This window comes from Poeciliopsis prolifica, unplaced genomic scaffold, assembly GCF_027474105.1.
Source record: "Poeciliopsis prolifica strain line A6 unplaced genomic scaffold, Auburn_PproV2 SCAFFOLD050, whole genome shotgun sequence".
Taxonomy (NCBI): Eukaryota; Metazoa; Chordata; class Actinopteri; order Cyprinodontiformes; family Poeciliidae; genus Poeciliopsis; species Poeciliopsis prolifica.
This window is the reverse complement of record NW_026562425.1, coordinates 1,861,904-1,875,108: the sequence shown is the minus strand read 5'-3', so window position 1 is coordinate 1,875,108 and position 13,205 is coordinate 1,861,904. Positions and strand designations below refer to the sequence as shown.

General features: G+C 38.8%; 1 protein-coding gene across 16 annotated transcripts in view; it reads left to right on the top strand.

The window, feature by feature from the left end:
• Nucleotides 1–13,205, top strand: part of LOC129378058 (protein 4.1-like) — a 62,090-nt gene that overhangs the window by 17,275 nt on the left and 31,610 nt on the right. For 14 of the 16 annotated variants that reach the window (XM_055058315.1, XM_055058317.1, XM_055058319.1 and 11 more), the window contains 2 exons: nt 8,211–8,386; nt 10,722–10,865. In XM_055058315.1, the coding sequence (XP_054914290.1) occupies nt 8,222–8,386; nt 10,722–10,865 (309 nt within the window). In that variant the 5' untranslated portion in view covers nt 8,211–8,221. Of the gene's footprint in view, nt 1–6,269; nt 6,385–8,210; nt 8,387–10,721; nt 10,866–13,205 lie in introns of those variants that run through there. The other 2 variants (XM_055058318.1, XM_055058323.1) reach the window with 2 other exon arrangements.

The window sequence follows — 13,205 nt, the reverse complement described above, 5'->3', positions numbered from 1 at the left end:
TGAAGCGACGTGCTGGGCTGTTTTTGATCTGCAGTGCGGTGGGCGTGGCCTCGGCGGCGGGATGACACGGTCTGAATCCTCTTTTAGCATCCCTCCATCCCTGAAGGCTCGGCTGCAGGCTGCAGCTCCCGGCCTCCGCCTGCACGCTTTCATTAAAATGCACGGTAACATGCTGTTGCAGCAGCAATCCAGGGGGAGAGAGAGGAAATATTGTGGGGTTTGTCTGGAGAGGTTTAATGGTTAATTCACTCAGGTTGGGTTCAAAAATACTTCATTAAGCTCAAAGGGAAGTTAAATGTTGTTGTAGATGCCGATGACTCTGGGCAGGAGAGATCTCCTGCAGCGGCTTGTGTCACAGTGGCTCTAAAGAAGCCTCTGACTAAAGAAAGACATTCTGTTGTAAAAAAGATGGTAGGGAAAGCGTGTACTCGCTACAGCAGATTTATAGAAGATCTTCAGCTTTTCTCCTTAGCAAATCTTTATTTTAAAACTGCATTTTCTACATTTTAATGCTGAAAAACTAAACAAAAAACATAGAAAGTTGTAAGGCTGCAAATACTTTTCACAACCCCACAACTGGATAATACAAAGGATTAATAGGGCTATGCTACAAACAAAATGAAAAAACTAAATTACAAGGATAAACGCGTACGGGAAAAAAAGAAATCATGTTATGAGAATAAAGTTGTAGTATTACGAGGATAAAGTCAAAATAATGTGAATAAAATTGTAATAATACCAGAATAGAGTAGTAGTATGACTTTAAACACATAATACTATGACTATTCTTCAGTCTTGTAATTTTCTGGCTATTTTCAAATTTTATGACTTTATTCTCTTAATTTTGTTTTCTTTTTTTCTTACCAGGGCCTCAATACTCAGATTTCTTGTTATTTTCTGTTTCCCTTATGTGCTCAACTTTCGCTGAAATGCTTTTTATGCTTAATAGCAGCTGACGGTGTTAGCAGTGAGGTCACAGCTGCTTTGCAGATTACTTATAGTTGATCTTCTGAAATGTGTAAAGCCTTCTGGCGTCTCTCAACTCCTCTGTAAGAAGTTACTGGCTTCTCATCAATGTTTAAATCCATACCTCTAATCTTGCATAGAAACAGACATCTTTTTTCTTTTCTCTCTGTCTAAACATTCGAACAGCTGGACTGAATGGAGTCGACTGCGATCCTCCACATTCCCTCCGACACGCAGTCGGCTTGAATTGGCTCCCTGTTGAACCCCTAAACGCCTCGGTGCAAAAATCAGCAATGCTAAGAATGTAAACGCAGCAATGTGAGCTGACAGGATTTATGGCCTCCTCAGCAAAAAGCAGCGCTCTGCTTTGAGTCACCTTCATGTGACCAGACTGCCTTCCCTGAAAATGTGCTCTCAGAAGTGCCACTCCAAGTCTGTTTGGGCACAGCCTCAAATTAACATGTCTGGATTGAGTTAGAGCAAAAATCTGGGGAATAAATAACCAAATAAGCTCTTTTATTCAACTAATTGATTGAGGAGACTGTTAGTTTTTGGTGTTTACACACAGCAGCTTTGTCTGGCTGACCCGATTGAACCTGTTGCCAAGTTTAGCTACTTTTCAGATTCTTGCTAGAAACTTGTAGGACAAACATCATCACCAGTGTTGCTCTTTATTTATTTATTTAAAAGTGAGAATACTTTGCTCTCCTTCCATTGTGTTCCTGCAGCTGTGGAGAAAAGCAGCTGCAGTGTTTATGAGCTGCTTCCAAATGTGCAGCTTTGTCTGTGTAATGCGTTAAAAGGCCGTGAACTGTGTGGGAAAGCAAACAAGACATTCTGTCTGTGCCAACTTGCTGCACAGCCTTCATGATTCTGGATGTATCTAAAATCTCATCAGACTTGCTCTCTTCAGTCTGGTTAGATGGTAGATTTAACTCTGCAGAGCAGCGGCGTCCAGTTGTGAGAGTTCGCTGTTAATGGTTTGTTTTTCAGTTCCAGTTTCACTGGTTTTTACAGCCCGACGGCAGAAATTTAACTGAGCAGCCTAATGAAAGTTTGACTGATTTAAAAACCACCATCCATCTGACTCATTCTCTAGATATTAATTACACGGCTGAATTAATACATTCTGGTTGCCAGTATTCTGCTAGTATTGTAAGAAATGCAACATTCTTAAAATTTTTAGACTTTACAAGCTTTTCAAAGTCTAAAAATTGAATAGCTTTTGGTTTGGTGATATTTTTCTTAACTCAATCTTGGAAGAAATGTGAAAAAAATTCAGATTATAACAATAAAAATCTTGCGAACTGAATAAATTCTGAAATTATAGCTGCACAATAGTAGTAAAATATGTTCTCAACTGTGATTAACCAAGATGATCATCTTGTCTTTTTTGTCGTCACAGCGTTCGTACCCCACCACAAAAAGATTCTGCATTTAAGTCACTAAATTAAGCATCAGGTTTGGGAATAAAATGTCTTTTTGAACTATTTTACTGGTATCCACACCATTTTTATTGTGCGGCCAAGAAATAAATTGCTATTCAGGCATTTAGCGAAAATAAGTAATCTTTGCAGTCCTAACTGATTTAAAACAGAAAATGTTTTTTTGTTGTTTTCAACCTCTGGAAAAGTATGTTGGAAAACGTTTATATATTTTGTAAAAGTCTAATCTACCCGTCTGTCCTGAGTGGCTGCTCATCCATTCATTCATCTAGATGGTTTTCTTTTTGCTGGTTTCTTATTTAAAGCCAGTTTACTGCAGGAACGGCTTCCATAAATTCCCAGTGAATTTTTCTTTTGACTTTGTGGAGAAAGCCCTGCAGGTTTTTCTGCTGAGTCACTTTTCCCTGTGTTTAGCCGTGATTGAGTAATGAATTGTCTTTGCTGGTTGTATAGAAAGTTCCATTTACTGCGCTGCAAACAGGCCTGAGTTGTTTTAAGTCTGAGTTTAAAGAGGCAGGGCTGAACCACGAGATGCCTGGAGGTTATTTAAGGTTATGCTCACGCAGCAGGTCTTAATGCTCAATTATTTCCTCAGTTTTTTCCATGGTCGTTCTTACGACTGAATGATGCGATTACAATCAAACTTCCATGCACAGAAGTATTGTCACAAAATAATAACGTTCTCTCTTTCTACAAAAAACTGGATGACAAAAGTCTTCAGTTTGGTGTTTTGATCTCAATCAGCTTGTTGTTTCTTTTCTTGAAGGATAATTTTGTTTATTAATTTTAATATTTCAAATTACTTCCAGTTCCAGTGTATTTTTATTATTTTTTTTTAAGAGGACGTACTTGCATTATTATGCTATTATTTTACTTGAAAATGTTCTTAAAACAACAATATTAATGTTTGTTGCAGTAACTTTTGGCACTATTTATATTGACAGGCCTGTTGCTTGTCTAACTTTTTTAAATGTCTCTGCAGTTTTAGGACTATAATCAGTTTTTGATTTATTAGGATTTTGTCATTTGAATCCATTTGGATTTTTTCTACTTCTAAATTATGAAGTTATACAACATTGAAATCAAAATATGCAGCTCTGTGAAAAATTAAGAGACCATTTAAAACTATCAGTTTCTCTGATTTTACTTTTTATAGATATATGTTTGAGTAAAATGAACATTGTTCTTTTGTTCTATGAACTACTGACATCTCTCTGAAATTACAAGAAAAATTTTGTATTTATTTTCAGAAAATAACAAAAAAGATGCAGTGCTTTAGGACCTCAAATAATGCAAAGAAAACAAATTTTTGTTCATTTAGAAACAACAATACTGATGTTTCAACTCAGGATAACCACGAGGTTTTCAATGGAGTTCAATGCAGTGGACTCTTCATTTTTTCCAGAGCTGAATTTATATTTATCAGTCATGCTAACAACTTTTGCAAATAAGCCTCGATTCCAATAAGTGTTGCACTTATTTAAGGGAGAGTTTTGTAGACCTTTGGCTGCTGAACAGTTGTCATATTTGAACGTCCAGCGCTGCCTGGCGGTTTCCTGTTACAGCAGCCGTTTGGTGTGACAGCTGTCCGTCCTGCAGCCATGCAGACGGGCTCTCAACATGGACTTTAGGCCTGTTCAGGACGGGTCTCTGCATGTCAAAAACGATGAGCATTCTCCACCCCACCTGCCAGGGGGGCCTGAATTGGCAGAGACCAGTCCAGCTGTGATTTAGTTGCCTAATTGCGGCCAGCACAGATGGCAGCGCCAACGTTCCTCGCATGAACGCATGCGGATTGACACGCACGCGATGGGCCGCTTTCCAGCAGTGTGCAGAACAATTGCAAGTGGAGCTTAAAATGGAGGTTTATATGCATGGACGGCACGTCTAGTGTCAGTGACCAATTATGTAATGGAGCTTCATTCTGATCAGCCTCCGCCACAGCGTTAGGAAGGACACGAAAGTGACGTCCAGCTAATGGCGAGTCAGCGGCGCCAGTCACTGTGAATTTACTCCTCCTGTTAACATGGATGAGTCTCATCAGAGGAGTATCATCCACTATGCGCCTTCCTCTGGTCTTGCTTTAATTACAATTAGGATACACCGACTAAGGAGAAGTCAGTTAGTTAATGCAAAAAGTCTCCATGCAAATTGTCAATGTTGGATTTAAGCTGCGGCAGCAGAGTGTGGAGGAAAAAATTAACTACAATCTTATTGCTTCCAAATGAGTGAATAATGCTATTTGGTCCTATATAAACCTCTGGGACACAACAAACGGTCCCAGAAAAATCTTTAATTACATCTCCTTAAAGTGTTTACCGCTTTTATTTTGAAGGCGACATCTGTCTCTTCTCTGTTTGTATTCTTGTAGCACCAAAGGGGCTGATGCAGATAATGTTTTAATAACTTGGTGTATTTACCCAGAATGCCTTGCGCTGTATCTGTAGACTTGGTCCACTTGACATTCACATATGAGACGGAGGTTTTTATGCGGACGAGAGTTGTTGTTTATTTTTTGTGGTCTGCATCAGAGTTCAATGAAACAATCACGCCTCCCTAAACAAAACAATTGTCCCGAGACAAACAAACCAGAGTTCAGTTAAAGCAAACCAAACAAGACCGCTTTAATTCATAAGCTGCAGAAATAGTTCTTCTTTTACAAGTAGAGTTTTCTTTCCACAATTATAGATCTGAGTTCATTAGATGTGAAACTTTCCTGTGTTCTTGAGAAGCCTCAAAACAGCAAAACAATCAGTGAACTTGCATGTTAAATGTTTTCTCAAGCAAGCATTTACTAGATTTACCTTTGTCTGTACTTAATATTAAACAATCGTCTGTAATCAAAGGCATTAAATGCGTTGTGAATGCAGCTTTTCAGTGCACAATGTATGCGGCGGTCCCATGACGAGGAGCAACACACAGGACTAGTGTTCATGCTCTTGTGTGGCCCTGTGAAGAGCGCCTGTCACCAGTGACTGAACGTATTCTTCCTCTATTTCTATGGTGCTAAGATGTTCCTCTCACCCCTCCCTCCATAGTTCCTGTTTCTTGCGGGGGTTAATGGATGCAAAGGTCGACTGTCAGCCGGTTTCTACGTGACACAACAACTCAGAGGCTATGATTGCTAATTTTTCATTTTTTTTGAAAGTCAGGCTTGGAATGTGGATCTTTTGGCTCAGTGATTCCTTCGCATTGATTTTAGTAAGCCCTGCTGCCTGGATCCAGTAATCTTTATAGGGGTTTTAAAGCGTTTCCAAGAGTCAGATCAGCATGTTGCGTTGACTGACCCTTGGAAATGAAAACTCATACTTCTGACTTTCCTCAAGACTCTAGATTTATTGCTACCTTCAGTCAGCGTTTAATCGCTTGCTGTAGTCAAGTTCTTTGGCTTCTTGATTCCAAACAATCCCCGTTTTAATTAATTCCTGTGGGATTCAAGGAAGCAGCTCATTAGGGAATATGTCTTTAAAAATAATCCCCCATTACAGAACATGAAGCGAGTAAGATGAACCACATTAATGTGCAGCATAATGAATTCATAGATTGAAGATGGCCAAAATTGATGACATGGTTGCTACTCCTGCATCATTTAAAAAATAATCCGACCCTTCTGGGTTTTGACGCACGCATTGACATTTTCGGGGATCACCTCGTTCTAAAGTGTTGACGTCTGGAAGTCAGAGGTCCTCCCACCCCGACGGTAAAAACACGTCCCTATAAATAGAGCTGCAGGAGAAACAGGCCAGCAGCAGAATGACAGGCATTTGTACTACCAACCCCAGCATAGATGTGGAGTGTGAAGCAATACACAGGGGTACAAAAACACACCCCTCATTCACCCCAGCAACTTACTGGGATCTGTCCCGACTTCTCGAAAACCAGGATAGAAGGTCTTCTCGCTACATTTGTGCCTGTTGGTGTTTCAGAAAAGAAAAGGTTAAACGATGACAGACGATACTTCAGATTCCTTTAGGTAAACATTCTGCACAGTAAGGGCTCATATCCAGTGTGTTCTGCATGTTCTTTAATCTTCTCACACTGGAAATGGTGATGATACACAAAGACTAAGTCTCTTGTAAACTAATTTTGTAATAATTTCTAAAAATACTTTTTGTGTGGAATATGTCTGGCTTTAAAACGACCCAAAAATAGATGATGTTCTGGAAAAGTCTGGATTTTTATTTTTGGGGGTTTTTCTAAGAAAAAAGAGAAGAAACTATTTTAAAATATTTGTATTTCCTGATTTTTATTCAGTATTTAATTCTCAAAAAATTATTCTTTCATTTATCTATCTGTCATTTCATATGTCCTTACACATATTGTTCTTCTGTCCTCTTTTCTTCTTTGTCTCTGTCTTTATATATAATTGAAAGACAAGTACATCTTTTGCTTTGTAGTAATTCATTTGTACTCATGAGTGAAATAGAGGAGAAGTACTTAATAGCTGGTCACAAATCTAAATTGGTGGACATTCCTTTAATGATCTCTGTTCTTGGTGATCCACAAGTCTTCACAAAAGGCTTCAAAACATTTGCTTTGATGCACTGTTTTGTGCTTAGTCAAAATCAAATAAGGTTTGACATCCATAATATGCTCAAATTGTCATTGTTTTCCAAACATAGAGAGTTTTACATGAGAAGAAATAGTTAAACTGGTATAATCCATCCTTCTAGTATAAAGCTAAATACATGCATTTAGAGCCAACTTTGTTTACGTAAACAAATTAGTCTTTACCATTTGCAATTCATAAACTTTCAGATCATTTTAGTTCAGTTTTGTAATATAAACTGATGCTATATAAACTGCTAGTAGACTAATAGATGGTGTAACATCTATTAGTCTACTAATAGATGTTAGTAGACTAAAGTTACTAACTAAAAGTCTGACAGGAGACATTTGTTGTGTGTTAGCTTAGAAAGTGCTAGCAAACATCCTAATGCAGCTAAAGGTATTCTATGAATTTCCGTTAGCATGCTAGCTACTGCTAGATAGGATGCCATACCTAACAGTACCTCCTTGCTAGTATACCATAGCTCAGTTTTTCTCTATTCCGGCCCTCACACCACCTTGCCCTGCATGTTTTAGATGTTTCCCTTCTGCTACACACCTGGATTGAAGCTGTGAGTGATTACAGCCTTCTGCAGTACTTGATGGTCATGCAATCATTTAAATCAGCTGTTCTGGAATAGAGGCACATCTAAAACATGCAGAGCAGGGGGGCCTGAGGACTGGAATTGAGAAGCACTGGCTGTTAGCTAGGATAACATGATCTACATTTTGGCTAATTCTATTAAATCAACAAATACTATCGTATTGCTTAATTTGTAGCATGTTGGCTAATGATAGTTGACATAAAAAGAGCATGGCTGTGTCACGAGCTGTTTAACATAGCAAATAGTGTTACTAGGATATCAGTGGTAATAGAAGGCTAATACCTAAACTTAAGTTAAAGGGGATGGGTAATGTTTGCTATCGGTAGCAAGATGCTAATACTAGCATTATTACCAATACAGATTCAAGATTCCTAATTGAGTTTAAAGCCTATAACTTCTGTGTTTTGGCCCTATTTAATCAAGAAAACCTTTGTGCAAACCAAATGGCAGACATCATCAAAAAGACACTTTGAAGACGTCTGTTTGGTCTATTTTTCTGCTGTCAGCCATTATTTAGTTATCCCTGCATTAGCATCAGAGGGAAGCTCATCTGTGGACAGGCCTTTAAAGAGGCACTTTATCATTTCATAAACTGTCGACTGACTCAGGGTTTTCTCCTGTACTCTGCTTTTCCCCTCCACTGCAGTGTGATTTACCATGACAACTGAATCGGGTGCAGACTCTGAGGCCAAACAGCCACAGGCGAAGAAAGAGGCAGAGAAGGGGAAAAGTAAAGCAGCGGCGGACCCTGCCTCGCCCCAGAACCAGCCGGAGCAGCTCCCAGCTGCAGTCGGACACAGCACCCCGGCCAGGAAAGAACAGGTCAGCCTCCTCATGTTCCACACGTCCTTGGAACTCATTCGGACGCGACATAAAAACACACAAAGCGAAGGTTTAACCTGTCAATAAACAGCTTTCATATTCTAGATAAACCGTGCTAATCCATTGAAAGAAAGGAAACATTTCACAACATGATTACTCCAGAATGAATCGGTTCTTTGTGAGGAAAATGAAAATTGCGGTGACGGCATGATTTCATTGTCCTCTATTGTTACGACCCGTGAATCTGATGTAGCCAGCTCTTGTTTTAGCTGCTGCGCCATTCATTTATTTCTTCAAGAAACAAACGTGGGATTTGGCTGCAGTTTGCAACATTTGGATGTTTCCTATTTCTGAACTGGATTCCAACAGGTTGACACAGCGACGCCCTGACTGTGGGAGCAGTGACTAAACGGAGCAACTGAAGTTGCACTTTGGAAGTCAAAGCTCAGCTTCTTTCAGGGGATGATGGTTTTAGACCGAATAATTGTTCTTAAAATAACTCAATACATCGGAATAAGTAAAACCATGTAAGCTTGACTTTATTTTTAAGGACAGTTTATAACTTTTCATCTTCTTCAGAAGACAATGGATTAGAAAATGTAAAATATTACAGTTTATTTGTTATTGTGCAGGTAAAAGAGAAATAACTCTCAATATTTTTTTAATTGGGTAGAAAAAGTTTTATTTGGCCCCTGAGTAATTTCAACTTTGCGATTTTGAGTTTGGATACCACTGATGTAAATGTTCTAGTTTCATTCGTATTTTTTTTCTCCATGGATATTCAAAACAGACCAAACTGAACCAGTTTTATTTCCTCTTCCTGGTAACATCCTCCTCCTCCTCCTTGGTAAGCTCTGAAATGTTCAGGGCTGCACTAAAGAGCCACTGATGGATGATGCGCTGCTCTTGTTGCCATGGCGTAAACTGTTAACGAGCCGGAGGAAAATCCCGGCACGGCGGCGACTGTCATCCCTGTGAAACACACTCCAGCCAAGGGCGCATGTTCCCCAGGAAGTGACTCCAGCAACAGTTTTTCTGCTGCGATTTCATTCATCTGCAGCTCCTCTGCTCATCAGACATTGATCAACAACATCTGTAAAACAGTCTTGGATATCGACAAGCCTTTTGCAATAAACTATCAATTAATTAATCTCAAGATAAAAAAATTTAAATGTGTTTTATCATTTAAATTCTGATCATTTTTAAAGGGCAGTTTTGTTTACAGACACCTCATAATCCATTTTATTTATGGTTTCAGTTTGTGTTATTTTAGATTTTTAAAATAAAGTCAAAATAAAGTATCCAAGCTTCTTTACAAAATCAAAGTTTGTTGGCTTTTGAAATGGTGGATTTGAATTATTACGCCATTTTGAATATATCACTTGAAAATGGTCGTAAAACAACTAAATTGTTGTTTATCGGAGCAGTTTCTGGAATAATTTATTGTCCAGCAATATTTGTTATTGCGACAAGTCTAGCTTTCACATTTTTGTTGTTTCCCAGTAATATCCTGCTGTGTTTGGGCAGTTTGTCCTCAGGAGTTTCAGTGAAAACTCAGAGCAAGCTGATTGAGATGTAAGCCAAGATGAAAAATGAGAAATGAAGACTCTTCTCTAAGCTTGTTTTTCAGGATAAATTCAGTTAGGAAGGGCCTTGTGTTCGGTCAAGTGGAAAAGTGGATTTTATCTTTTTGAAAAACTGTGGTACACCTCAAGCTCCTCTCTGTGGGACTTCATTAAATTTCCGGCATGGTCCCAGTTATTTATAGCTTCAGGAATGTGACACAAATTGTTTTTTGTTTTATTCTTTCCTCAAAGACAACTTGAAGTGACAATCCAGCCAAGGACATTTACACAATAAAATGGCAACAGAAGAGTTTTTATCTGCTCTTTTGAAGCGTTTTAATCTGAGTGCAACAATTCCTCACAGCTTTAAGATGTGAGAGAAAATTGTAATTTAGTACTAAATTAGATATGTGGCAACAATTTAAAGGAATGATTCAATTTTTAGAGTTAGAAACTGCCAGCAGACCATCTGCTGTCACTGTCACATGAAAGAGAGATGGAAAAAGAACAAAACTCCAAACTTGGAAAGTATTGGGAGCAAATGATGCTTCACTGGCTATTTTGTAGGAAACAGACATTGCTAAGCACACAAGCATTGTGCTTGGAGTACATTTTATACTAGAAAAGATGAGAATTATTTTCTGTTTGTGACATCAATAGCACACAGAAGCATTGAACCAGGAATACTACCAATGGGAAAGAAAAGCAGAGTCCCCACTAGTAGTACTCATGGATTTATAAAAGTTTTGCACTCGTTCCCTTTCCATCAGGAGCAGCAGGAGGAGGACCAGGAGTCCCACAGGTCGTCCACAAGTCGCCTGTCCAGGTCTCCCTTGAGGGGCGTGAAGAAGGTGAAGATGATGCAGTGTAAGATCGCTCTGCTGGACGGCTCCGACTACTCCGTCAACGTGGAGGTGAGTCTTTGCAGGTGGCGGAGGTGAAATGTTTTTCATTATGTGGTTTACAGCGGCGTAGAGGTTGATGTAAAAGATTAAAGAGAGGTTTTGTTTTCATTAACCCTCCGGCGGTTTTAAGACATAGAATAATTTTTCACAAGTTGTTTTCGCTGTGCGCAGTCCGGTGGGCTTGAACTGACCCCTCTTGCACTTTTATAATTTTTTTTAGTTTGGTTTTGGTCACTGACGGTCTGATGGGACAACGCTACAGCTTCGTTCTATCCAAGCATAACATTTCCTGATATTTAGCAGGACAGGTTTTGCAGCCAAATAGATTAAGGACACTGATTTACAGTACCTGTGATTTTATAGATTTGCACATTAACATTAGTCCACTGAGTCACTTCTTGTGATGTATTTCCCTTAATTTTTTTGTTTTCTCTTTAGAAAAAGCCCCTCATGGGGCACTTCAGCGCATCAGAGCTGCTGTGAAAAAGGCATAAATGATAAACTTCTGTCTTTTTGTCTTAAGTAAGAAGCTTTAAATGAGACAAAGTGAGCTCTTCAGTTGTATTGATTCAACTTAAGCCTGAAACAAAAAAGCTTTATCCTTTTAAATGTGTGAATTTGAGCTTCACAACATAACAACCTCTTTCTGCCTGGGAAGTTAATCTTTCTCTTGGATCCTCACTATATCAGGAATAAATGAGACCTTTGTTTGGCATTTCACTAATGCTGCTTTCCTTTGAGCTTTTCTCCAAGTTTGGAGACAGAAAACCTTAGAAGATTTCTCGGATGTGTCCAGGCTGAACAAGAGCTCAGACCTTCCTCTGCAAACCTTTTTATTAAGCAGATTCCTCCTCAGCAGGGGGTTGGATGCCGAGGTTAGCCGACTGTTCCTGTTGTGTTGCTGAGAAACCTTGTTGTGATGTCCCACTATAGCAAAATATTAGGAAGGATTGCTTATTTATCTTTGCACCTTTGAGACGGATCCTGCATTTTAATTTGTTGTAGGAATTTCCTGTAGTTTCATTTTCAGTTTAAAGGTAGAATACATTTTGCCTTTCATCCCCATAAAAACTCAGTTTTATGTACCTAAAAACCAAACCAACGAAAGTGGAGGCTTGATAAAACTCAAAATTTGTGTTTGTGTGTGTACATGAGGAAAATGGAGATTTTCAATGCAGTTTTTATCTATTTACTGCCAAATCATTTCGATCAGTCCCTACAGTTTCTTGAGAATTATCATGGAAATTCATACAAAATCAACAAATCCCTGCACTTTTTTGTGCTAATAATTTGGAGTTTATTGCAAATGTTTCTGAAGAATTTGTCAAAATTGCTCACAAGTACTAAAAAGCAGCCTCAGCCTTAATTGATTTCAGATTATTAATCATGATCTATGCAGCTAGTAATAGAAAGTCGCATTTATTGCAAATATTTTCAGATTAGTTCCACAAACATTTAGATTTTTATTGCAAAATAAAAAATCACTGAAAGAATCACAAAATCCTGGCCCATGAAAAGATGTTCAATAATATCATGTAATTTTAAGAATTAATTGATATTTTGTGAATAGGTCTTATTAACACATTAACACCGGCCCTTTAAGAGCATTTATGCTCTTGATCTTGATGAGGTTGACACCCTTATTTCTGATTGACATTCATGTTTGGTGTTTTAATAGCTTTATACTCTAATGCTCTGCTTTAAAGGAATCCAACCTGTATGTCTGTCCACACAAATGAACCTCCTGGCGCCATGTTTAATTTCTAGCATGAAGTTGTGTTTGTTTTGAAGCAATCTGATTGGCTGACATAGGTTTTAGCTTTGTGTTACACTGCCCCCTATGGGACTGGCATGTTTAAAACAACAGCGGTGGATTTGAATGGACTCGTGTGGATGAAAACTTTTCTGAAATCAATGCTGTGTGTACGATGTATTCTATTTTAAAATTATGTGGACTTGACAAGAGAAGACGTGAGGCTCTAATACTGACATACATTACATTTTTTATTGTTTTTTTTTTCTCTTTTTTTTTTTTGAATTGTGAAGATGTGTTATTGTGTATAGTCATCTTCATTTAATCTTCCTCCCAGCTCAGTCTAAACCCAGCAGAGATGAGACAGGACCAGTCCAGCTGAGGTCGGAAAACTAATTACCAGAGAGGCTTCCTCCTCCCAGCCTCCATCCCCCATCTGAGACTGGTCCGGGATGTCAAGTCTTGACACTTTTATCCCTCTGACCTTGTAGTTTTCCAGCTCAGCTCACCTGGCCCCTGTGGGAAGTAGTCCAGGCTAATCGTTTCCTATCATTTTCTGCGACACGGAGCTGCTGAAGCTCCCACAGCTGCACTTC